General features: G+C 42.1%; 1 protein-coding gene across 5 annotated transcripts; it reads left to right on the top strand.

The window, feature by feature from the left end:
* Positions 1 to 773: 773 nt before the first annotated feature.
* On the top strand, positions 774 to 17423 carry cenpf (centromere protein F). Of its 5 annotated transcripts, XM_031846876.1 has the most exons (38): positions 774 to 831; positions 1238 to 1413; positions 1572 to 1697; positions 1840 to 1910; positions 2047 to 2183; positions 2394 to 2485; positions 2564 to 2831; positions 3026 to 3228; positions 3386 to 3511; positions 3620 to 3748; positions 4128 to 4250; positions 4384 to 4519; positions 4606 to 4735; positions 4852 to 5131; positions 5428 to 5634; positions 5892 to 6100; positions 6410 to 6539; positions 6938 to 7204; positions 7320 to 7865; positions 8072 to 8245; positions 8455 to 9263; positions 9388 to 9602; positions 9775 to 9922; positions 10015 to 10156; positions 10340 to 10424; positions 10757 to 11010; positions 11113 to 11221; positions 11447 to 11652; positions 11889 to 12107; positions 12439 to 12582; positions 12775 to 12964; positions 13051 to 13148; positions 13245 to 13286; positions 13496 to 14632; positions 14755 to 14884; positions 15242 to 15919; positions 16126 to 16247; positions 17174 to 17423. In XM_031846876.1, the coding sequence occupies exons 2-38, from the start codon at positions 1252 to 1254 to the stop codon at positions 17327 to 17329; spliced, it is 8400 nt and encodes a 2799-aa protein (XP_031702736.1). In that variant the 5' UTR covers positions 774 to 831; positions 1238 to 1251; the 3' UTR covers positions 17330 to 17423. The 5 variants fall into 5 exon arrangements, with proteins under 5 accessions (XP_031702736.1, XP_031702735.1, XP_031702734.1 ...); XM_031846875.1 differs by lacking the exon at positions 774 to 831 and having other exon boundaries at positions 918 to 1413; positions 5434 to 5634; XM_031846874.1 differs by lacking the exon at positions 774 to 831 and having other exon boundaries at positions 918 to 1413; positions 9778 to 9922.
* The last annotated feature ends 5102 nt before the right edge of the window (positions 17424 to 22525 follow it).

Genomic DNA, 22525 nt, shown 5'->3' with positions numbered 1-22525 from the left:
TTCTATTGGAATGCACAACTATAATCTGAGCCTCTGGTTATTTCTGTACCATGTCAGTGGAACTAAATAAAAGGCAGCATTGCACTTGCTTTCATAATATACTTATTTTATTTAACCATGAAGTCTCCTTTCTGGCCACTGTGCTGTAAATGGTCCTGAACCACCGCTATGTGAGTTATCTGACTATTTTATTCCTTCAAGTATCCTCTATTGAGAGTCAACCCTGACAGAGGTGTGCTCTGTTTAAGTCTAAATTGCAGAGGTGAACACCAGGGCTTCAGTGAATTTAGTCAATAGACCTCACCACCTCCTACCCCCTATACCAATTAATTAAATCATAGAGCTTCTATAAGAAAGATTTACTATATCATCTTACAAGGCAGACCATCTTGTGATGTAATTAAAAAATAGCAATTTCCTTAGCCAGCTGTGGAAATCTTATATATATCTTCTGGTGAGGATCTTAAATATTTAAGTTCCAATGTGAAATACAGTCTAATACGTGGCCCACGAGCTTGTTTTCCCAGCCTAACATTTGTCTAATTGTGAACTAATCGGTCCTTGTACTTTAGAAAAGCTACGAGTAGGATAGGAGGACTAGTAGGATGTCTGTCTGTGGAGGATGAGTACTTACAAAGTCACACCACATGGGGGCCACGAGACTACCACAAATCAACCAATCGGGTGCGTCGTATGGCTGACGTCATATGAAGTAGCCAATGGGCATGGAGCTGAGGGGATTGTGGTTTGCTCCGGTGGAGTTTGAATTTTCAACGAGAAAAAAAAACCCCAAAACAGTTTGTATGTGATAGAAGCGTCATCGCGCCCAAAGTAAGTCCAGCTATCTTGAATCTTAACGCTTGTAGCGATTCATTTGAGTCTTAACGCTTAACACGTTGTCATTTCACAACACATGTAGTTAACTCCGGCCGTTAACTGGTCGATTTTTGCTGGAAATACAAAAATTTACGTTTTTGCTAAAACCACGTTCATCGCAGCTAACGTTAAATCCAACAGAGACAGTTTCCGCTAACGTTAACGTTTAAGCTTCTCTTCAAATTAACGCTTAATTAGGTAATGTGAGACGTATGTTTATCTGGCGTTAACGTTACTGAGACGTACGTTTATCCGGTGGTATTAACGTTACAGGTCATCATATTGTCATAAATAAAGTTGTTCAGTCAGTTTGCATATTGGTATTGTTTGCCCCCTCTCAAATATATGGATATGTGTTTAGTCCGTTTATCGACCATGAGCTGGGCGGTGGAGGAGTGGAAGGATGGACTTCCAGGGAAAGCCCTGCAGAAGATCCAGGAGATGGAAGTCCAGCTGGACAAAGTGAAGAAGGACAGGAACCAGAAACAGTTCCAGCTGGACTCCTTAGAGGCCGCCCTACAGAAACAGAAACAAAAGGTCAGTTTTTAAGGGGAATGGATGAATGGAGGGTTTATAAATTAAACTGTATTGAAACAGAAGTTGAAATTCTACCAGAAAGAATACAATCTATTCTATTTGAATTATTATTAATATAGCAATCTGTTTATTATTGATCCATGCTTCTCTTTCTCCAGGCGGACAGTGAACGCACTGAGACCTCTGCTCTGAAAAGGGAGAACCAGTCGCTAGTGGAGTCCTGTGACTCTCTGGAGAAAGCCCGTCAAAAGGTTGTCCATGATCTAGGAGTCAAGGAGCAGCAGGTCAGTCACTGATTTGAGAAAGAAAGATCTTCTGCAGTATTCATATTTTACAGATGTATTTGAAGCTAACATACAATACATTTTTAAGATCAAATATTTCAAAAGAAAATAAACCGTGTCTAAATTATTTTCTTAAACCTAGGTGAGCTATCTGGATGGTCAGCTTAACTCCTGTAAAAAAACCATAGAGCGACTGGAGCAGGAGCTGAAAAAGTGAGTTCAGTGTCTGTTGATGGGCATTGTTGCTTTGTCAAGTACTAAGTAAGTCGTGATTAATATGAATGGATGTTATAAACTATTTGACCTGATGGAAAACACTGCTTTCTTTGTTGTCTTTCCATCTGCTTAGGTTCAAGAATGAGCTGGATCGTTCGCAGTCTGCTGGCTCTTCCTCCTTGTCGTCGTCGTCCTCTGAGCTTCAGCCCTACACTACTCCACAGAAAGGTTTCACTACCCCGGCTCCTGTCCCAGCCTACAGACTGCAGGGTACTTCAGTTTGTTTGACTTCTCCTTGTTTGGTTTCCAGAAATATGCTTACCTGTCAGGCTGGTATTAATGCACATTTTAGTTATATTGCTGCTTCTCATCTACTTATAATTTTTTCTGCATATAGGCAAAAGATACATATGTATCCGAGTGACTCTGGATGAGTTTTTCAGTTTGCCCTAACATGCTGATTGTATTTGTGTTCCATAGATAACAGAATAGATGGGCTTCAGGAGAAATACAGCCAGGAGGTAGAAGAAAGAAAAAGGCTGGAGACCGAACTCAAAATCCTGCAGGTCAAGGCAAGTACCTAACTTATGTCTATCATGTGGGTTTGTTTCTTTGTATTTGTTGACTCTAACTTAATTCTTCTCTTTTAGCTGTTGAATCAGTCCTCAGTCACTGTAAGCCACAAGGACATTGCTGCCCGCCAAGCTGGATCTTCCATATTCCCATGGCAGGATCAGGCCCACAGTCGGCATTCTCAGGATGCAATGGAAACGCCTCTGAAGAGGCGGGGAACCTCCCTCTGGGAAGCCCATGAGGAGACGCCCATTAAAACCAGCCAGCGGATGAGCTCTTCCAGAGCAGCGCAGAGTCCCTGTGGATCCTCCCAACAGATGGATCAGCTGAAGACCATCAACCAAGGTGGACTGTTTATAATTTGTTGTGGAGCTCATGCCGTATAAAGTGTCTGGTATCTTTCCTGTGTAATATTAGGGAGCCTTTTATTATTATTTTGCATATCTACTACCGCTGAAAAATGTATTTGGCTCCTTTGAGTTAAATTTCCTGATTTATGTTCGGCCACACCCCTTAAATGTTTACTTTTCCTTCATCAGAGCTGCGTTGCCGAGTGTTAGAGCTGGAAAGGAATCTGTCCACTCAGGAGAAGGAAATTCGTAGCCAAGCCTCCAAGCTGCAGGACCTCCAAACTCAACTGAACCAGGCCCGCAAAGAGCTGACTGAACGGGACAGAGACCTGGCCGAGACCAGCCACAAGCTGAGTCAGGCCACAAACGAACACCAGCTGATTGTGGCCAAGGTAGGCGTCCATAATTGGTACATAAAGACTTTATTGACATGGGATATATTGTTTTCGTTCTATTTCTGCTTGATTACATAGTTAAAGGAGGCACGCTGGGTAAAAACATGAGTTTTTGTCATTTGTAAATGACAACTTTTCTGCTTATTGTTCTTAGTGTTCATCAGTTGAGCAGAAGCTGAAACAAGTCTCGGAGGAGATGAGCTGTCAGAGGCACAACGCTGAGAGCTGCAAACGAGCCCTGGAGCAGAAACTCAAGGACCAAGAGAGAGATAGTCAGAAGGTGCAATAACTTGGATACATAACATGATTACACCTTAATAGTTTTAGGTTAAAAATGCTCTTTGATATTCTGATCTCAAAGGGTTTGTCTCTGACTCATTTTATGTAGGAGCTAGCCCAGCTGCAGACTTCTCACCAGGCGTTGGAACAGCAGCTGAACCAGACCAGAACCAAGCTGACACAAGAGATTCAACAGTCCAAAAAAGACCACAACGTACTGCAGGCTGACGTGGAGAAGGTAACGCTGTCTTTCTTTCTCATTGTGTTGTGTAGCTAACCTTAATGATATTGTTACTGTCAGCATAGTATACACAGACCCAGATTACATTTGATGAAGGCTGTGAGAAGAGTGCAATACAGTTCAAGATGTGGTGGAATCATCTACTTCTGTTTGTATGCAAGGCATGCCACCTGCCAGCAATGCTGAAAACGCTGACTGTTATCTTGCTGATAGATGATGGAATGTTGAAATTCAGTAGTAGCTCCAGTTTTTGCATCATCTGTCTGTTTAAGGGTTTAGGGCACTTGCCATCTGTGTCACACTACTTACTTTCTGCCTTTGTATGTACTTCTCCCTTCCCGTCTTGACTTTTTCCTCTCCTCTTGCTTCTTTCCAGATGTGCTTCCAGAAGACTCAGATGGAGAAGGAGGTACAGGAGCAAAAACAGAAACTGCTGAGGTCAGAGCAGAGCCTCCAGGCCAGCCAGAACAAAGAGCAGGACCTCTGCAAGAAAATGGAGGTGGGTTGCTTTGCTGTCACTACTGCATTTTTGGCCTTGATGCTGAGGATCCCGTTCCAACTGATTAAAGAAGAATCTGTCAGCATCTTTTACTGCCATTCATGTTCTCTGCTTTTTTTTTTATTCCCTCCAGGAGCTGCAGAAAGAGAAGAACAGTGCGTCTGTCCAGCTGGACCAGAGCAGCAGGCGTCTGATTCAGCTGGAGGAAGAGAAGAAGAGCGCAGACCAGAGCTTCAAACGCACCCAGGGGTTACTGGATGACCTGAAAGGTACGTTAGCTGTAGGACTGGCAACGGCAGCAGATATTTTGGAGAATTATCTGGGTGTTGAATTTTTTTGTCTATCTGCTCTTCAGCCAAATCGGAAGGACAGGCGGATGAGCTGAAGAGGCTTCAGACTAAACTAGAGCAGCAGACTCAGGCTTCGTCCCGGGAGCTGGAGAACTTGAAGAAGACACTTTCTGATGCAGAGGCCAACATTGACCGGTGAGCATAGTTTTACTGTAGAAAAGAAGAAAGTTCAGTCACACTTTGAGGAAAAGTAAAAAGCTTAATATACTATGACATTTAACATGCTCTTCGATGTTTTTATCACACTGTAGATCTCAGAGTGAACTGCAGAAACAGAAGCAAGAGGCAGAAAAGTTGACCAACAGGTTGACGGTGAAAGAGAACGAAAGCCAAGAGCTGAAATCCAACCTCACTGCGAGTCAGAATGAGAGTAAGGAACTGAAACAAGAACATCAAGCTCTGCTGGAGTGGAAGAAAGAAAAGGAGACCGTGATTAATGAAACTGAGGCTGTGCAAAAAGACCTCGCTGACAAAATTGGCAACTTGGAGAACAGCCTCATCTCGCTGAATGAGGCTAATGACATCGTTACGGTACGCTGCTGTGGTTCCCAATATATTCACTTCAATTATGGATTAGGAAGAATTAATATGCTTGCTCATATTTAGCACACAGACACGCATATTGAAATAACCTGTTTGTTTAGTTGTGTACCCCAAAATCTATTTTTAGATTTAAGGTTTGCTTTGAATTTACAAATGATTTATTTATGATAACAAAGTTAGAAAGCGTAAGTAGCACAGAAAGTCTATTTAATGTGAAAGTCATTGTATGATGTGTTGTATTGTAACTATTGTCATTAATTCTGTGGGCTGACTTGCTATTGTAGAAGCAGCTCATGAGCGTAGAGGGAGACAAGGCCAGCATGTCTGCTCACATTGATTCCTTGAAGGGAGAACTCCTCAACAAGAGCACAGAGTTGGAAGAAAGGGAGCATCGGTACGACCAGCTGCAGTCTAAGTTCTCCGAGGCCGGACAGAAGCACACCAAAGACCTGGAGAATGTTGCCGTGCAAGTGGCTCAGCTTGAAGCACAGGTGATTTATTGTACATTTTACATTTTTAAATGTTGATTTCTTTTTAATTAAAAAAACATGGCACCCCTCCTTGCTAATTTTTAATGAAATTAGATCATAAACAATTTCTTTGCACCATTGACTTACAATGTACTTTTTGTTTTTGGTCTTGGTAACAATAATAACACTTAAAAATAATATATGACTGGACCTAAAAACAACACAATGAAGAGCCATTGATTGAACTTGGCCTGGTGCTTATTTTTTAATCTGAATAGGTCAAAGGTCTGGAGTTGCAGCTGCAAAAGGAAATTGCTCGAGTAGAGCAGGCCGACAGGACCAACATAGAGCTGCAGGACGAGCACCAGGCAGCCTGCGACCTGGCTCACTCCAAAGACCAGCTCATCGAGTTGGGCCAAGCGGAGATCAGCCAGCTAAGGGAGAGCCTCACTCAAGTCACTGCACAGCAAGAAGAGCAAACTACCAGGTGGGAGTTTTATTTAATGTTTAGCTCATATCTTTGAATGAACTCCTTTTCCAATACAACAGCCTTGGGATAAATCCTACCTTTACAAAATACATAACGTTTAGTATTTGTTGAGACTGCGTCACTTTGCACCATGAGATTGCAGGGTTTCAGAGGATAATTGATAACATCCACAATAAAATACTTAAGGATGCTTTAGTGTCGTATGATATGAACACTGTGTCCCTATTGTTTCCTTGGGGAAACAACAATAACTGTAGCTTGCGTTTAACATGCAGTTCTCTCTCTTTGTTGTCTGAACTCCACCAGGTTGTCAGAGGAGAAGGCAGCGCTGCTGAAGCAGTGTGAGGAGAGTGTTTCAACAAAGGTTGAAGAGAGCGAGCAGCTCAAGCTTCAGTTGGAGGAGACTAAACAGGAGCTGTTGCTCACCAAAGACCAGGTCTGTTATACTGTACTGCAGCAGTAACCATTACAAACAGATTACCAGTTATTTCTTCTTTTTATATATGTAGCAGTCTGTTGTTTCTTTTGAGTTGATTCAACTTTAAGGGCATTCTTGGCTGACTTAAGTGATGTAACAGATTGTATCAACAAAATAATCGTATAACCAATGAGGACATTATGGTCAAAGTATCTTTGCTGTCACAAATGTCACATTTATCGATGTTGTTCTGACACGAGAAGATTTTTTTTTGATGAGTGTTTTGAATTTCAGTGGCAGATTAAATCTAGCCTGCTGATTTTGTAATCGTATGCCCCGTGCTTTTACTTTATGTTGTATTATTCCTTACTTTAGTCCGAACCAGTAAACGCTATAGTTGTTCTGTTTGTATTCAGGTCAGCTCAGCGGATCAGTTCCTGAAGGTCCAGGAGCAACTGGGAGCTGAGCTGCAGAAACAAATAAAGACGCTGTCGGACAGTGAAGAGGAACACAAAGAGTTGCATCATAAGAAATCAGAAGAGCTTAAACAGTTGGAGGATAAACTGAAGGAGCTACAGAGCCACGCAGAAGAGCAGGAGAAGCAGTTCAGAAAGGCTGAAGCTCAGATTTTGTCTCTGGAGAAACAAAAGGCTGAGCTGGAAAATGCACTTCAAGAGGCCGAGGTAAAATACTGCATTAAAAATGTATGTTTGGTTAGTTTTACTTATTTTCTAATACTGTGTATATCATCCTCTATGCTTGTTACCAATAATAAACTTAAATCTATTTCTTATAAAGAACCTCCAGCAAGCTCATACTGAGAAGATCGATAACCTCCTGGAGCAGATATCTTCCTTGGAAGAGGAGCTAACAGCGAGCAAAGACGCAGCAGAGAAGCTTCCGGAGTTGAAGAATGAACTGGCCGTGGTCCACCAGTCCCATGCTGACCTTAAAAAGCTTCTGGAAGCTCTTGAGAGGAGTCACTCCTCCACTATTGAAGTCAAGTGCAGTCTGGAGAAAGAAGTCAAAGAGCTCACCGAGAAGACGGACAAAGACAAAGAGAGTCGTGCTTTAGATGCTGAAAATTTCCTCAACAAAGAGAAGATCCTCAAAGAGAAGCTTGATGCCGCTAGAAAATCTGTGACTGCTGCCAAAACAGAATCAAGTTGTCGACGGGAGGAGATCAAGAGCATGAAGAAGACTCTGACGGCTGCGTCACACGGCTTAGAAGAGAGAGATGGCACGATAAAGAGTCTGAAGGAGAAGCTGAATAAATCCGAGGCAGAGCACGCCAAAGCATCAGATCTCCTGAAGGAGAAGATGGTCGCCATGAACAAAATCAAGGTTGGTTGCTGATTGATTCTTGGTTATGTCTTTGGCCTTGCATGTCGACAGTCTTATTAAATATGGTGTAAAGAGTACAGCATTATGTTAGTCCTGCCTGGAGTACGGTACCACCTGGGTAAGTCAGAAGATTTAGTCTTAAAACGACGTTTGATGAGTCATTTCTTTAGATCATTTGCTGTATTTGTGTCATTCTTCACATTTAGGTCCAGATGGAGATGCTGCAAATGGACCTGGAGGACAACGAGACGGTCATGAACTCCTTTGGCAGTCAGGTGGAGGAGCTGAAGGGAACCATAGAGTCACTGGAGGCTCAGCTAGCTCACAACCAAACTCAGATGTCTGACATGGAGGCCAGGCTGGAGGACAGCAAAGCCCAGGTAGAGCCGCTTTGTTCCACAGACGTCTATCAACATCATTTGTGCCACAGAAGCTAGATTTAGTGTTGAGGTTCATTTTGATCATTCTTCGGAGCTCAATAACACATTCCATGTGTCTCACAACTGGTTTTATATACTCATCTAAACTTCAGGCAGGACATGGTCATCATCTGTACTATGGATTCAATCTAAACTCTAAACCTTTTCAGGTCTTTGTCTTGGAAACCCGGTTAGAGGAGGTCCAATCTCAGAACTCCGTGCTGGAGACACAGTATGTCACAGCTAAGGAGGAGCTGATGGAACAGAGCTGTGAAATCACTCGTCTGGAAGAGGATGCTGTCAACCAAATGCAGCTGGAGGAGAATGTTGCTGCTTTAGAGTCTAAACTCGGCCAGACCACAGAGGAAAATATCAAGTTAGAGACAACTCTCAGGCAGGCAATTGAGGACAGAGAGCATCATCTTAAGCAGTTACAACACGAGAAAAACAACCTTGAGACTACTTTGAAACAGATAAGAAATGAAAAAGAGCAAGTAGAAACTGAGGTGATTCAAGTCAATGCAGAGAAGAAACAGCTGGAAGGCAGTTTAGACGAGCTGTCTGAGGAGAACAAACGACTGCAGAGCAACATTCAGCAGTTAACTAAAGAAAAGCAGAAGATCCATCAGATGACTGTAGAGAAACAGGAAGCTGAATCGACCCTTAGACAAGTTCTCGAGAAGAAAGCCCAACTAGATATCACCCTCAGTCTGATAAATGAGGAAAAAATCCAACTGGAGGCTAAACTAACCGAGCTAATCTCAGAGAAAAATAACTCGGCCACTAACTTGAATCGAGTAGTTGAGGAAAAGCTTCAGCTGGAGGGTAACTATCATGAGCTGACTGAAGAGAACATCAAACTACAATCTAGTGTGAATCTAATAACTGAAGAGAAGCTGCAGTTACACGAAAGAATAGAAAGGCACGAAGAAGAGGCGGCTTCACTTAAAGAGCGGACTGAGGAGGAGAACAGAGAGAGGTACCGTACATATTTAGTTTTTATGAGTCACTATAGCTACATTCTTTAGTTTCTTTATTTTTGTTTTTACTTGTAATATTATCTGGAATTCTAATAGCATCACTTTCATGTTGACGCTTGACAGGATCCAACAGTTTGAGGCGGAGCAGGCAGAACTGCATCAGAAGTTGGCGCACTTACAGAAGGAGCTGACCGTGTTCAAGCAGCAGCACGACTCACTGCTGGAGCAGGTGGGCCGACAGCACAGCCTCATACAGCAGCTCTCAGGATCACAGGGAACCCAGAAGGAGCCAGGAGAAAACATCCGCCACATGGAGACTGAGGAGACGGGTGTCGGTGGTGAGTGTAAACCGAAACTAGATCACAGTTCTTCATGAAACACTGCAGGCTGGGCGATACGACCTGAAAATATAATCTCCGATTTTTTTTGCATCACTGAAATTGATTTATCGACCAGCTCTAATTTGATTACATCTCTTTAAAATGAAGTAAATGCAACGATTTCCCCCAGCAGGAGCAGCAGAAGCAGCAGGACAGACTGACGTAGAGCCGACACTTGATACAAGCATCAATGCTGAGTCCCTTCCAGTAAAGGAACAGCTGAGCCCAATGGTAGCTGAACCGGGTGAACTTTCCCATCAGTCTGACGAGGCTTTCAGGTATAATGAGTTTTTATAATAAGTACAAATGCACAGTTATGTGCTTTTGTATGTGTTTTATTATGTGATGAATATGTTTATGTCTCCCTCAGCCCTGGCAGTGAGACAGAGCTGGTGTTCAAAGAGGACGTCCCTGAACAAGAGATGGTCCAACAGCTGGACGAGCAAAGGGAGGCACGCGTGGCCGATCCGAAGGTTACCGAGGAGCAGCATCAACAGCAACCCTTCGATCAGGTAGAACTTTATTACTCTGTATTTGTCCTTCAGTCATGATGCTTTCATTTATTGATTTATCCTTTATGTAGCCAGAATACTTGCTAGTTGCTACTAATATTTCTCTACTTGAAAGGCATGTTTTGTTCTTGGTAAACTTGAGTTTTGATGAAGACAGTTTGAATTTTGTCCTCTTTCTTGCAGCTTCCTGAAGACGGCAGTAGTCCTCGAGATGTTCTTGGAAGTAATCCTGAAATATGCCATATTTCTCTTCCATCTTCCCCTGTTGGTGAGACCAGACAGTTACTATCCTCTGAGTTATTCAATGGTGCGCATAACTGCAGTTTAGATAATTGAGCGTTTTCTTGAGTTATTTAGTTTGCTTTACACTGAGTTGCTTCCATAGACTCATGATTTTAACATTTCTTCTGCAAAAATACTCAAATATTTTTCTTTTGCTAGTTATAATAACAGTTGTGATTCAAGGAGATCCAAAAGGTTTTCTTAAACTAAAACAATACAGGTACAGGCTATAGAATTGACACTTGATGCTGATTTAGGAAGTATTGTTTTAAATCAGATCAATTTTGTTTAAATAAATAAATTCAATCTGTGTGTCAGCAGCAGAGTCATCCCAGGTACAAGATGACCTCAACCACTGCACAGAAACGATCACGAAACAAGAACTCCAGACCCTCCGCTCAGAGTATGAGCTGCTTAGTTCCGACCTCGCACTGAGAATGGAGTTGACTTCTGAACTGAAGGTCCAAGTTCAAAACTTGGAGGAGAAAGTTCATGCAGCAGAGGAGGAGGCACAGGGTGCAGCACATGAGCTGAAGATTGCTTTGGAGCAGAAGAAAGTGGTTGCTGACCAGGTATGGGGGGAGAAATTGCAGAATGCCAAATACCACTTAAATAATAAATGACATTGTTACGCTTAAGTTCAACTGCCACTAATATGGCATACTCTATTTTAGATGGCTCAACTGTCAGAGGAGAGGGAGACATTAAGTCTGCAGCTCCAAACAGCTAAATTCCAGCTGGAGGATGTGATGGAGATGCTGGAAGGACTGGAAATGGCCAACGGTAAATATTGCCCCATCTTACTGCATATGAGGGATTAAGATCACCACGCAAGACTATTTTAGTCAAACAAGGTGCAAAATGTTAAGTATGTGACTGTGAATAGCTACAAATATACTACAAGCAGAGTTTGAGTTTATATTTGAACAGCAGCTGTCATGGCACAGCAGGATTTATGGAGGAATGTGTACGTTGGTGTCTTAACAGATCTTTTCCTTGATTCTGTAGGTGGGTGGGACGAGAAATTCCTTCAGCAGGAGAGTGAGCTGAAGAGAGTTCGCTCTGAGAAAGCCAACCTGGAGCAGCACATCCTGGGCATGGAGTCTGAGCTGGAGACCTTACAGCGTGAGACGAGCAAACTGGAAGATGAGAAGGAGACGCAGAGGAGGACTTGTTCCAGCATGGAGCAGCAGATAGAAACGATTACAACAGAGGTGAGGACTCATCCAAGAGCCTGTGAGCTAAAACATCAAAACACTGGATGTGTAAGAGCTGAATTACTGCGCATGTATCGGGGATTAATCAGTTAAAGCAATATGTAGGCTCAAGCATTTGTTTTTCCTTCTCCAAAAGCTAGACAACAGCAAGGCATTAGTGAACATGGTGTGTTTTTGAACCTTACTGATCATTCAGTGTGCCAGAACTGTTCTCAATCTTTCTATTTCTCCAGACAACCCAGCTGAGGTCTGAACTTGTGTCCTGCACCGAGGAGCGAGATGACCTGAACCGGTCTTTGGGCCAGTCGAGAGAGAAAGTTCACAGTCTGGAGAAGACTAACTGTGACACCAGAAGCCTGATTTCCATCCTGGAGGATGACATCAGAGCAGGCAGGAAGGAGTATGAAGCCCTGCAGAGCAGCAAGGAGAAGCTGAAGACAGAGAGGCAGCAGGTATGTACAGTACATGTAGTGTTCAAGGGTCTGGGATACGGGTCAAAAGAGGCTTTTACTGTAATTAGAGTTGGCTTCATTAATAATAATTAGAGCAGAAATGCCTCTAAATGGCTGATGGAAAATCAAACTTATTCATCTTATCTTCACCTTTTCTGCACATTCTTATTTGTATCCTAATCATAACTGAGCAGCTAAAGATATGTTAATATCTGAACAATAGTTTAATTTACCATTGTTTCTGATGGGGTCTGAAAGAAGATGATGTCATGTGGTCAAATATGTTGACATTGAGAGGATTAGAGAGTTCATTTCCTTTTCTTCTCTAAAGCTGCTGGAACATATTAAAGCGCTGGAGCAGGCAATATCCCAACAGAGTGGAGACAGACAGGAGCTTATCAGCCAGCTGGACAAGATCACAGTAGACCACACCTCGGCCAATCAAAACACGGAGTCCATGGTCGCCAAGATACAGGTGAGGGGGTTGTATCTGATTGAGGTTGGGTTTCCTCAGAGAACCCGTTTTCACAAAAACAAAGTAAAGAGTTTTGCGTTTTTTAAAAAACATTTAAAGTTGGCACACTTTCAGTAAAGAGTGCTTGGACCAATACACCCTCAGATGATTCAGATGCTCTTTAGTTTCTGATCCTCCTCGTTTCTCCTCAAGGCTTTAGAGGGAGAGGTTTGCCGTCTCTCACAGTCTCTGGAGTCATCTCTTCTTGAAAAAGGAGAGATTGCCTCTCGTCTGAACTCGACACAAGACGAGGTCCGACAGATGAGGACTGGTATTGAAAAGCTGCAGGTCCGCATAGAGTCGGACGAGAGGAGGAAAAAGAAGATGGAAGAGCTCCTCAAAGGTGGCGTTTAACATCCTCAGAAATGACATTCCCTCTTGAGTTTTGTGAGTTGCTGTCGGTCTAATTGTGACTCTTTACTTTTCTAGCTGCCCAGAGGAAGTCTGACTCACTGCAAGATCGCATTGATGCTCTGGAGCGAGAGAAGGAAGACGAAGAGCAGAGTCTAGAAGAAGCTGTGTTGCAGGTATTCTGTTGTAAACGTGTATATGTCTGAGAAAAATAACCATTTCATCCGCCTTACATTGTAATGGCTCATAAGTGTTTTATGCTCTTAACACAGGCCGAGACAGCCAAAGCGGAGCTGGAGGAGGAAAGGACAAAGGTACCTTCATATTTATCTGTGTTTGGCCCTTTGCTATGTATATGTGATCATCTTTCTTTATGAGATAATAGTAAAATATTACAGTTGCTGTAAACCGCCAAATATATTCATCCGATTACTCCCCCCTTTCTCTCATGCTGCTCTTTTCCTTTCTGTACTTCTCATCTGCTGCTGTTTTTCTTTAACCGTCACCACCATCTGACCCTCAGGTGGAGGAGGAGAAGAGAGAGCTCAGTGAGAAACTATCAGAGCTCTCTGCCAAGCTGGAAACCCTTAGATCTGAGAAAGAACACATGGAGAGAGAGCTGGAGACAAAAAACAGAGAGATAGAAGAACTGAAGGCTGCTAAGGAGGAGCTGGAGAGGGGGCTGGAGAGGGCCGAGCTAGACAGAAGAGAGGAAGAGGAAAAACAGAAATGCAGGGTAGAAGAGCTGAAGAAAGGAATGAGAGAGGAAGCAGAAAGGCTTACGAGTCAAATGGATGACCTCCAGGCACAGCTGTTGGCCTCTCGGCAGAGCGAGATCTCCCTCACTCAAAAGAGTGCAGAAACGGAAGGGGAGAAAGAGAAGATGCAGTGTCTGCTGGTAAAGATGGAGAACGAAAAGATGTCTCTGCAGTCTTCTCTGGAGGAGCGCGAGACAGAAGGAGAGAGGCTCCGCTCTCAGGGAGAGGAGTGGGAGAAGGAGAGAAATAACCTGAGGACCAGTATTGTGGCTCTGGAAGAAGAAATGAAGGAGCTTGAAACGCTCATAAAAGCTAAAGAGGAAGAGAGGAAAATGTTGGAGAAGGAGGCAGATCAGAGACACGCCTCAGTAACATCCATCTCGTGTATCATGGTGGAAAAAGAACAGCTAGAAGAAGAAAATGGACGGCTGGCAGAGGAGAAAGAAAAACTGCATTCAACCCTGTTTTCAGTAGAACAAGAGAGAGATCATCTGCATTGCACTCTTGCATCTGTTGAGGAAGAGAAAGAAAGACTGGAGCAAGAGAGCGGGCTGTTAGCCGATGAGAAGGAGAAGCTTCAGTCCAGTCTCTCCTCGATAGAAGAGGAGAAATGTAACATGCAACAAACTCTCTCTTCATTAGAGGAAGAGAAGAAAAGAATAGAGGAGCAGAAACGGATGCTAGAGGCTGAAAAACAAGAATTGCAGTCTTCCCTTTCTTTGATTGAAGTGGAGAAAAATAACCTATCGTCAGCGCTTTCTTCAATGGAGCAAGAGAAGCAACGAGCAGAAGAAGAGAAAGAGAAACTCACAGAAGCCCAACAGACTCTTCAGTCTACAGTTGGCGCCATAGAGAAGGAGTTGGAAGCATCCAAATTGTCTGCTGCACAGCTCAGTGAGCAGGTACACAAAACAATTGTGAATTTTGAAAATACCCTTCATACGAGAGAGGTGTACTGTAAGTGATGATATCTTGTTTTATTTTATTTCCTCATGACTAAATCTTTTCTTTCGGTCCACTTAAGGTGTCAAAGGTAACGTCTCAGGCCGCTCGTCTGTCTAAAGAGAGAGACTCGGCCCTGAGCAAGATGGGTCTTTGGATGAAGACTTGCAAACAGCTGGAGCAGGAGAAGCAAGAGATGTTGAACAGCTCAGGTGTGGAAACACATTGAAGTGTTTTGGTGTTATTTGACTTGAAGTTGAGGTAATCGGGACCGACCACAATTCTCAATCTGGATACAGACATCTGTTTGCGTTTTTAAATGAATCCAAGATCGGACTAATTCCAGACAAAGGCCAATATAATGAAACGCATAGACGATCATATGAAACAAGAGGGCTATGGTAGCAGTAGTCCCTTTACCAAAGTGGTTTGAAAAGCATAATCAAACCTCCCTGTTGTAAACAGTTAGATTGGTTAATTTGACCTGCATTTTGCCCTGAAAGCGTGGAGATTAAATCCCTAAAAGATGCAGCTGAGTAATTCTATTCATGTGATTATTTTTGTTACAGGTGACAGAAAGAGCAGCGAGGAGGTGCAGACTCAGGGAAACCAGCTGAAGATGGAGGCCGAGAAAAGACAGAAGGAAATGGAAGACCTGAACGCTGCCCTGCAGCAGAAGAGGGTGGAGGCGGAAGAAAAAACAAAGGAGGTGGAAGAACTTGAGGCTGCCCTCGATGGAAGGAAGAAGGAGTTGGAAGAGAAAAACTCCGAGCTGGGGATGCTGAAGAGTGAGTTGGATGAACTGAATAAACTCCTGGAGGAGAAAAGCAGCGAGGCAGATGAGAGCATCGAGAAATACTGCGGCCTGATGGTTAAAGTGCACAAACTGGAAGAGACTAATGACGCTCTGACAACCCGGCTGGAGCAGCTCACTGCTAGCCACCGCGTTAACGAAGCTAAGATCCCCTCTAGCCGGCGATCAGGCAGGAAGTCTTCCTCCAAACACCAGGAAGAAGTGGCTGTCAACACAGAGAACGTTGCTCCTTCAACACCTCAGAGGTCTCCTCGGGGTTCGTCTTCAGTGAAACGAGGTCACCGTGACATCAGTAACAAAGACGGTGCCCAGGAGGCCCTGCACAACCTGACAAAGAAGATCAAAGCCAATGCAGCGACTACACCGAAACCAAGAGCAGAACAGAAAGACGAGGAGTTCAAACCAGAGGGACTTCCTGAGCTGGTGCAGAGAGGTACGTTTTGGCTGGTGGTCTAAGATGGCCTTAACTGTAGTTCAGGCACTAGTAGCTAGTTTTATGTGTTTTCATGTGCCGTGTCAGTCTGGTCTCTCATGCTAGTGGGATGGAGTGTGATGAGCTTCATAGGTGGAGAGAATTTAGTGTTTTTAGGAAACAAGCACCAGTAACCTGCTCTCAAGTCATTGTTTGTAATCTGACAGGTTTTGCTGACATTCCTCTGGGGGAGGCCAGTCCATGCATCATGAGGAGAACCACAGTGAAGCGCTGCAGTCCTCGACTGGCTGCCAGACACACGGCTCCCACATCTGCATCTAACGGCAAGGTGAGCAGCAGCAACCGTCTCTCACTCACACACACACACACACACACATACTTTTCCAGCCTGTGGCATCTATCCCCAACAGCCAGCAACACACAATGAACACACTCGCTGCAAGGTCTTTAAAACAGTGAATCATGTCACTGTTCACCTTGAAAATGCTTGAAAGGTGCTTGAATTTGACTATGGAATAGGTTTATGATCCCTGCATGATACTTTACATAAAGAGCTAGAACCATGCATCTATCAGTGGAGTATTAATATTACTCCATCCATGAGCAATGTGTAAGGATGCACTGTACATGTCCAACCAATGCAAATGGAAAATTGCCTTTTCATTTACAGACTAGCACAAACTCTCCAGGTAATGTCCTCATAAAGGCGGTGATGCGCATCATACTCTTTAAAAAGAAATGGACATAGCATCTTTGAGGTTACCTGTTGATATCTGATGGAACTTTTAGAGTTGGTTTTCGAGAGTTGAAGAGTTCATGATTCCCACCAACGTTCTAGGACCTAGTAAGTAGAAGGACATAGACTCTAGGTTTAGCTTGCCAGGCCCCTAATAGTATATCCGGACTCCTCAACTGTCAGTCCAGGTCATCTGAAGTAAACCAGCGGTGAATTAGAGGATGTGTTTTTTTCCCATTTACTTGTCTGACTGACCCCATGCTGTATGACGGTGTGTCCTAACATCAAACTATACTCTGTCTGCTGTATGAGGGTCTGTCCTTTGCATTTCTCCAGCACCATTCATCCGATCTACGTATATCCCCGGGGATCCAAGGACATACATTGTTGTTACAGACATGTTTCCACTGGCAATCCTCCAGTGTGTTTAAGTCACAAAATCTGTTTCTACTTTGTTGTGTTTTTCTCTTTTACTCTCTTAATGTGGTCATCGGTCTCATCTTGCTCTTCACCCACAGACGTCGGGGTCCGTACTCCTCCAGAGTCCTTCTGCAGAGAGCTCCAACAGGAAGTGTGTCTCCCCGAGTGACGAGGAGAAACTACGTTCTCTGTGTTTACTCAAGACGCCGGAGCAGAACGAGAGAGAACAAGAAGGCAACTGTCAAGTCCAGTAGCTTGATACAGTCTGGCATTGATTTTTAGAAATATACACATGCACAAAATATTAATCCTTTTTTTAAAGACACATTTATTTTATAAGTAAACACTTAACACTTCTTTTTTTTTGGGGGGGGGGGGGGGTGTAGGTGTAGGTGTTTGTCTCTCTCTCTCTCGCTCATGTTTCCTGTTGGATCACTTTCTTCCAGGATTGCAAAAGACAGAACTACAATTGTATTTTCTGGTGGTATCTTAAAGTGAGAAATACAATAAATCACTAAAATGATGAGGCAGGTTAAAGATGAGTGGGTTACTCTCCAAGTGCTGATATTCTTCAAAGCACTGCTTTTTTTTTATCCCTTGTTTTTTAACGATTTTTAATGAAACTCTTTGACATGTCAGAAAGGTATTTTGGCGTTTAAAACCCTGATTGTTGCTTCAGAATGTAAACAAGCTACGTTTGTTTGTTCCTCTTTCGTCATGACTTTACTTTGTAACAGTTTCTTTGACTTTACCACTTTGTTTTCCTTTCTTCTGTTCTTGTCTGTGGGAGATGTCTTGATCTCTACATGGTAGATGATATACAACAACTATGCATCTATCAGCTCTGTAACATATTAATGGCAGCTAAGATTTTGTAGATTTTGATATTTTCTGGATATTACTACAGTTGAAGTCTAAGTTACTCATTTTTGCAGAAAATATTGAATGTAGATTTGCATTTTGTGTCTGTTTTTATGTAGGTGTAGTTAAATGCTATTGATCATTGTACATAGTTAATTGCCCTTTTTTATACTAAACCGTAACTGCTTCATAGATTGTGTGGTCTCTTTGTTGCAAACACATGGGAGTCTATATGTCTCAAGATAAAGGAGATTACAGGAACTATGGTAGAGTAAGCACACACCAGTAGGTATGTAGCTGCAATACTAGTACTCGGTAAACTCTGCTACCACAAGGTGGGGAACCTGAGCCAAATGGGGAAAAGATGTCTGACCTGTGTACTGTACAGTGACTATGAGTGCGATCAGTGCAGGATACACCTCAGGCCGGCAGTGAAGGGAAATGAATGTTGTTCCTCACGACGGACACTAGAAACGAGTAAAAAAAGAAGAAATAAATCGTAGACTGAATTAAAAGTGAAAAGCGTAAATTCTGCATAAGCAACTGTGTATGTAATAAATTAAAGAATTGTTAAGTTTAGGTTATTTTTCAGAATGCCAAATTGACTTTACTGACTTCATGTCCTGCGGGACATTGGGCCCCAATGATCTCCTTCCAGTCCACCTTAACATCTGGTTAACAATGGTGTTGCTGAGGAGGATGCACCAGTGGCTCTCAGCCTCTTTTAACAATGCCGCTCCTCATGCAGACATCTAATCGATAGAATTTGATCAGAAAGGACACAAGGAGGTGTATTGTGTAATTATTGGGAAGCAAGCTAATAGCCTCATGGTGGAGTGAAGTAATCGTACAGTGATTCTGTTTGTCTGCGGTATTAAAGTGATCGTGCTGGTCTCAGGAACAACTATACAGCACTTATTAAGTCCCATCATACTCTGTTAGAGACACAGTTTAAATGCAGCTGTTACATTTGAAACAACAAAAACAGTAACACATAGCTGAAATCAGTACTAAATATACAGTAATCTTGTCATAACTCCCATTTCTAGTAGTGTTTACTTACTGCACAGGACGACCATCCATTGGTGAATGTAACATCTACATTTATACTTCATGATGACATTTTTAAAGATCATGTTTCTACAGCACAGAAAGCGACGTACGCTCTTATTTTAGACATTTCATTTTAGCAGCTTATAGCACATCAGTATGCCACACTTATTACCAAGTGCCCTTCATGCTGACTGGGACAATACAAAGTCATTGGAGCTGTGGCTAATGTGAAACGCTGGAAATTATTGATTTCTCTGGGTGAACCCTTACTTTGTGTCTGAGGAACACTGAGCTTTGGATCAATCAAATTGAACTCTGGTGCATAGATGTTAGCATTTGAGGTATTGATGAGTGCGGACCTTTTGACCTCTTGTTCTTATGAGGGCAAGTAAGGACACACTAAGATGGGAAGTGAGAGACATTCATCAGTGTCTTCTTGGAGCGTCGCTGAGGTTTTTACACACCTGGTTTGTTAATTGACTCGCATGCATTCCCGTCTCTTTCCTGCCCGGCAGTGGGTGAGGGGGCGGCAGGCCTGCTGGGTTATGGGAACAGAGAGGAGACGACACAGTCACACACCTCGGAGTGGACACTGTCCTGCTCTGATGTCTCTGGCTGGAGCTGTTAACGGAAGCTGCGGTGCCAGAACCAACTCTGGACGAGGACACGGGAAATGAGGAGATGGGTCCGCTGAGCTGTGTTATCACTGGCACTCAGACTGGAGAGTGTGTGTTTGTGTATGCATGTGTGTGTGTGTGTGTCTGTCTTTAAAACTGACAGACTGACTGACCGTCGATCCCCCTGCTGTATGCATGATTTGTCCCATTCTTCACCAGGCAACACTGTGTAAGCAGCCGTTCTCAGGGCCAGAGGGAGTCACCGACAGGAAGCGTAGACCAGTTTGTATGAACAGGACAGAGGGGAAGAGACAAAACGAAGAGTTCAACTAATGGTAGAGCATTTCAATTAATTAAAAAAAAGCTAACTCATGTAATCTGCAATGTTAAAATATAACCCACAGGTGGCTTTTTAAGTGGGAGTGAGGCACCACATAGCACTTTCAAGTAACCTTTTATGAAGGGCTTATAAGCAGTTATTATTAGCTTTATCAATAGTTAATACATTATTAACTTAACTTTGTAGATACATTTATATCAGTCAGCAATGAGATGTTATTATAAAAGACTTTTAACTGATCTATAAAGCATTAGTAAAATATATATTAAGAGGTGGTATTCTAACTCTGCAAGAAAGAAAATAAGAATATTTTCAAGACTGCATTCAAGCATGTCTGGAGGGTCGTAGTAAAAAGTAAAAGCAGTAGCTTGTTGCAGTTAGACAGAAATAAATTCAAAATTCAAGAAAGGCACAAGCCTCGAAATACATGCAGTCTAAATAAATGCTCAAGCCTTTGTATTTTCTGTATTTAAAATAAGATAACTTAGAAATGTATTAATTCCAAAGGAAATTTTTGACAGAGATTGATCAAAGATTACAACAGAAGAATAAGAGAAAAAAACAATAAAGTATATGTAAACAATAGAGTAATACATATTATTTGTATAAGAAGTAATACTCACACCAGTGCAAATGGCAAAGAGAGTACAATATATTTAATAAAATAAGTTAACTAAAATAGAAAATGTAAATTACAACATATGAATAAATACAAGTGTGTGAGAAGTAATACTAAGACCAGTGCCTAATAGAAACGTAATATGATGCATGATATTGAGAGTAGTATTGGCAATGATATTGGAAGTACTAAAAAGTTCTATAGCACAGTTGTATATCTTCTTTATACATAGTCGAGTATAATATTATGATATTATATATATATATACTGTATATATGATACTATATTAATGCCGCTAAACAGTACATTGCCCATCCTTTGCTCTTATGTGAGGGCTTTTGTGTGCATCATAAAATAAATTGCATGGTCAGTTTTCAGTATACTACACAGTTTCTCTCTAAAACTTCAAAAACTGTTTGCAGTGAGGTCAGTGGAACAACCTCACCTACCCCTCGCCCATTCGGCCACATCAAGATTTTTGGATTTAACAGTTTATGAAATTCCCATGACACCCATCATTTTTGCCCATCTATGAAAATAGAAAAAAATAAATAAATGTACTTCACCCAAAATTATTTTGGGCATATGCCACATGCAAGTGTAGCAGTAACATTCTTAAGTTCTTCTGCTATTACAAGAGCTAATAAATTGTATCATTTTTCATCTTGTACAGTGTATCTCTTAGTATATAAACATAGCACAAAAAGTAAGGAAATTTGTGTTTGGTAGATTATTTCTTTGTTACATAAATCTTATACTGTTGGAAAGCCTGTTTATTTCCCTTTTAAATGGTGCCACATTTGTAAGGATCATGCATTTGTGGGATGAGCAGCAGAGCTGAGTGTGTGGGTTGCGCCCATGAAAAATGTGCCAATAGCTTGTTTTCTGTGTGAACATTGAACATTATATCTTAAACCAAGAGGAGGCGGTGAGTTCAGAGAGGAAATCCTGTGAGAGTTATATGTGCTGTAGCTTCAGTGTTAAGGCTTTTCCTTTATTTCCCTATAAAGATATGCATTCCCAAGAATTCTTCAATCTAGTAATTTATTAATTATTTTTCCATCTGAGATCATTCATAATCTTCTCTTCGTCTCTCCACTGGTTTCCAGAGACTCTATTCTCACAAATGGTTCAAACTTCTTAACAGTCTCCTTTTCCCATAACCTCAACAGGACGTGTGCTTCATTTAACCTGCCACAGATGCAAGGTGTTGGTGCGGATGTAAGCATTTCTTTTTAGCTTTTCTTGAGTTTGCATGTGATGAATTGGTGTGCTTCAAAGGGGAACTCCACCAATTTTCTATTTACTAGACACAAAGAGCACTACTCGGCTTGTCATATGAAGTTTTGTGTGACTGCAAGAGCTTTGTCAAGTCTGCGAAAATGACCAAAGTGACTTGACATGAGGTACCTCAGTTAAACTTGGAGACCATGCATTTTTAAGAGAAAGCCTGCATTACCAATCGGTTGCATTAAATTAAAATTATTATAGATTATCAAATAAATTTAACTTGCATTTGTTTATATATAATTTATGGCATGGTAACTATGTTATACTGCACAAAGTAATTGTTTTTGTTATCTCTGCTTCTAGCCATGATTGAGCTGTTTCTATAAAGGTGCAGTACTTCTGTACTTCTATACTGCGTGAACATCAAGGCCACAAAGAGTGAAATGTGTCAGGAGCCAAAAACGCCCCAAAACTACTTGGGGTTCAGAGGGTTAAGTCTGTCAATACATATGAAGCTACAACCAGCAGCTAGTTAGCTTAGCATAAAGACTGGGAGCAGATGGAAACAGCTAGCCTGGCTTTGTCCGAAGTTAAACAAAATAACCAGTAACCCTAAAGCTCACTAACATGTTATATCTCCTTTGTTTATTCCGTACAAATTAGTGTAAAACCGACTTTAATTTAGGATTTACACTTTTACGGGAGTAGCTTGGCTGGCTAGATGGGCTCT

The sequence above is a fragment of the Anarrhichthys ocellatus genome, unplaced genomic scaffold, assembly GCF_004355925.1.
Source record: "Anarrhichthys ocellatus isolate YVR2014 unplaced genomic scaffold, GSC_Weel_1.0 scaffold6, whole genome shotgun sequence".
Taxonomy (NCBI): Eukaryota; Metazoa; Chordata; class Actinopteri; order Perciformes; family Anarhichadidae; genus Anarrhichthys; species Anarrhichthys ocellatus.
The sequence above is the reverse complement of the archived record's forward strand: the minus strand, read 5'-3'. Positions and strand labels throughout refer to the sequence as shown.

Excerpts from the sequence above, each read along its gene's own strand:
- cenpf (XM_031846872.1), top strand. The coding sequence starts at position 1,222 with ATGGATATGTGTTTAGTCCGTTTATCGACCATGAGCTGGGCGGTGGAG. Across the intron at positions 10,157-10,339 it reads AACAGCAACCCTTCGATCAG|CTTCCTGAAGACGGCAGTAG; the intron begins GTAGAACTTTAT and ends TCTTTCTTGCAG. Across the intron at positions 16,248-17,173 it reads CATCTGCATCTAACGGCAAG|ACGTCGGGGTCCGTACTCCT; the intron begins GTGAGCAGCAGC and ends CTTCACCCACAG.